General features: G+C 34.9%; 1 protein-coding gene across 1 annotated transcript; it reads right to left on the bottom strand.

Annotated features, from left to right (window-relative positions):
- Positions 1-393: 393 nt before the first annotated feature.
- On the bottom strand, positions 394-2,248 carry LOC139444461 (nuclear apoptosis-inducing factor 1-like). Its single transcript, XM_071225425.1, has 4 exons — positions 2,074-2,248; positions 1,637-1,738; positions 1,094-1,247; positions 394-709 (listed from the first exon to the last, which is right to left on the bottom strand). Exons 1-4 carry the CDS (start codon positions 2,246-2,248, stop codon positions 394-396), a joined length of 747 nt encoding a protein of 248 aa, XP_071081526.1.
- Between the last annotated feature and the right edge of the window lie 453 nt (positions 2,249-2,701).

The following is a 2,701-nucleotide window of genomic DNA, read 5'->3' as shown; positions in this document are numbered from 1 at the left end:
CCTCCTTGTTGTGGGAACAATATTCTTATACAAATATGAAAGGCATTTTATTGATTTTATCCATATCATTGGCACCCAAATACAAAGATTTTGAACCCTGAAATGCAATGTTGCTGTAAGCATTAGTAAAACATGAGAATATGGTTGAATGAAAACACATTCAAATTATGACATGTTATCAATGTATCTTTTGATAGAAATGACATTTCACACACTGTAACCTCACACATTAACCAATATCAATTATTGAAGATAAATTTAAACTGAAAAGGAGTATGGTTCTGTCAAAATAGGTTTCACATCTTTCTCTTCAAAGAATACATTACATTTTGAAAACATGGTAAACTCTCTGGCCTTAAAAAGTGATATGCATACATGGTATAGATATAAATTCTATTCATTCTGCAGTTTTTGAAGTTGAATTTCCATAATTTTCTTCTTAAGACTTAAACAATCAGTTTCAAGTTTAAGTTTCTTGTAGAGTAGCTCATCATAGCTTTCCCCCAACAGGAAAGTTTGTCGCACGGACTTTGGCTCCTGGACTGTGCTCCATCGTGCTGGTCTCTTCATGGATCCCTGTGCTGAGGAGGCGGTGTCTGGCACTGATGGTTCCGGCTGTGAAGGCACAGACACTGTTGATGCAGTTGGGACAGCTCCTCCCATGGCCTGGAATGTCTGCAAGTCAAGTGCTGCCATGTCACTGTATTCACTGTATATAAATGGACAGAAACTGTTTTAGTCATTGTTATTTTTGAGTATCTATGTATCTGAATAGGGTAAAAATATGAGGTAATAATCAGTTTCAAACACATGGAGTCATCACTGATTTTTAGTGATCCCTTCAAATACTTTTCACCACAATCTTGCACTTTGCAGGATTTGTTTAGGTGGATAATCAAGATTGGTTATTCTCTGTTATTGATGTGTTTTATAATTTTATATGGATGCTTTTATAGTTATGTGTATGACCACTTATACACAGGAGGTACTTTGCTAACATAATAGTTTTTCATAGCAAATCATTTCAGTAGAGTTATGCTACATGAATGATTATACTTACTACAAGGGCAAGGGAATACATCAGTAGAATTACCTTGCATTAACTGTGTCAGAAAGGCTGACCACCTGTAGGAGGGATGTGTCCATGGCTGATGGGATTCCGGATATGGATACATTATTCTGCCCCAGAATATCCCACACTACCTCGGATGTGGCACTCAAAGTAGGGCATGGTGATGGACCACCACCTGTCAAAGTAAAAATTATTTTTACTTACATCAGAAAAATTGAGAAAGCTTTCTTCCGAATCAATGTGTTAAATAATACTAAAGTAACAATTGAAGACAACCTTACAATTTGTTTCAAATTTAGGAATCTCTATAAATATGCACATTCATCATGACTAACCTAAGAATTGTATATACATATGTAAATTCAAACTTTTAAGAATTGATTATACACTGTATGGGACACCAAAATGTACTTAAAGACACCAAATACAAATTTTTACTTGAAAGCTAGCATAGACAATAATTGCAACACATTAAGATTAAATGTATCTCAGATCTCTATCTTTATGCACTGTAAAACTACTATTACAGTTCAGTGTTGCTACAATAATAACTACAATAATTACCTGTGCTGATAACACCTTGCTTGTACCTTGCAATTTCTCCCCTGGCTTTACTTTGGATGTTATGCCATTTCTTTTCCACCTCCTCTGGGGCTCTGATGCATCCTATGATTTACATAAAAATATTCAATTCTCAACTGTGTAATGTAAATTTCAGAAATAAACGAATAGGTACTGGATGTGACACTATAATATAACTGATAACCTGTACAATAACATTTATTTTTTTCTTTCCCTGAAAATAAATTTTATGTTAAATAAAATATAGATCTACAATACAATACAATCTAGTTCTATCCAAAAAAATCCTTTGGATTTAAGTGCGTTGCTGCTGTGAAAATTTGCAAAATACTAAAATGTTGAAAAACAATAGAAATTTGAACATTATTTGAATCTTAATATATTTCAATACCAAAAACTATCTTTATGGTCTGCCGTACCTGGAAAGGCTGCGTTGATCGTGTGGGTCAACTCCACCCACTTTTCCTTTTTCTTTTGAGCTGTCACGCCTGCCCCGAACTTTCCTAATAAAACCGCTTTGTTGTCGTCAACAAGTTTCGTCAGAAGCAGGTTTTGGTCCTCAGACCAGTTGGGTTTTCGCTTTTTGTCAGTCATGTTCGCTGGCTGCCGTCGATATTCCCGCCGATCGAAAATAGGTCGTCTGCCAAAACTTTTTACTTTCGCGTTTTCAACACTGAAGAGTCGTGTTTTGTTGCTATTTATAGATAAGGGAATGTCCAAAACGTCACTCGAAAGGTGTTAAGAATATTCTTAGTCAAAACTTTACATCCCAAGATGCAACAGGATAGACTAAGAAAACTCTCAGATATTATACTAATACATTGCTAAGAATCATGCTTAGACTGTTTGTGAATTGATACTTAAGATTTTTTCTTAGCTAAGAATTTTTTAGAAAACTTAAGCCAATTTCTAAGAAAATTCTAAGAAGCTTTGTGAATACCGCCCCAGGGCTCTAGATAAGGGCCGTATGTACAAATGAAAATACTTGAGATAAGATGTACGAATTAAGGAGAGTATCTAATATATGGGTATCGCCTAAGCTTTATT

This window comes from Haliotis cracherodii, unplaced genomic scaffold (genome assembly GCF_022045235.1).
Source record: "Haliotis cracherodii isolate W230 unplaced genomic scaffold, xgHalCrac1.p SCAF_50, whole genome shotgun sequence".
Taxonomy (NCBI): domain Eukaryota; kingdom Metazoa; phylum Mollusca; class Gastropoda; order Lepetellida; family Haliotidae; genus Haliotis; species Haliotis cracherodii.
This window is presented reverse-complemented; position numbering and strand designations above follow the sequence as displayed.

Coding starts and splice junctions, on each gene's coding strand:
- LOC139444461 (XM_071225425.1), bottom strand. CDS start 2,248: ATGACTGACAAAAAGCGAAAACCCAACTGGTCTGAGGACCAAAACCTG. Junction 1,248..1,636: donor GCAAGGTGTTATCAGCACAG/GTAATTATTGTA, acceptor TTACTTTGACAG/GTGGTGGTCCATCACCATGC. Junction 710..1,093: donor TCTGACACAGTTAATGCAAG/GTAATTCTACTG, acceptor ATTTATATACAG/TGAATACAGTGACATGGCAG.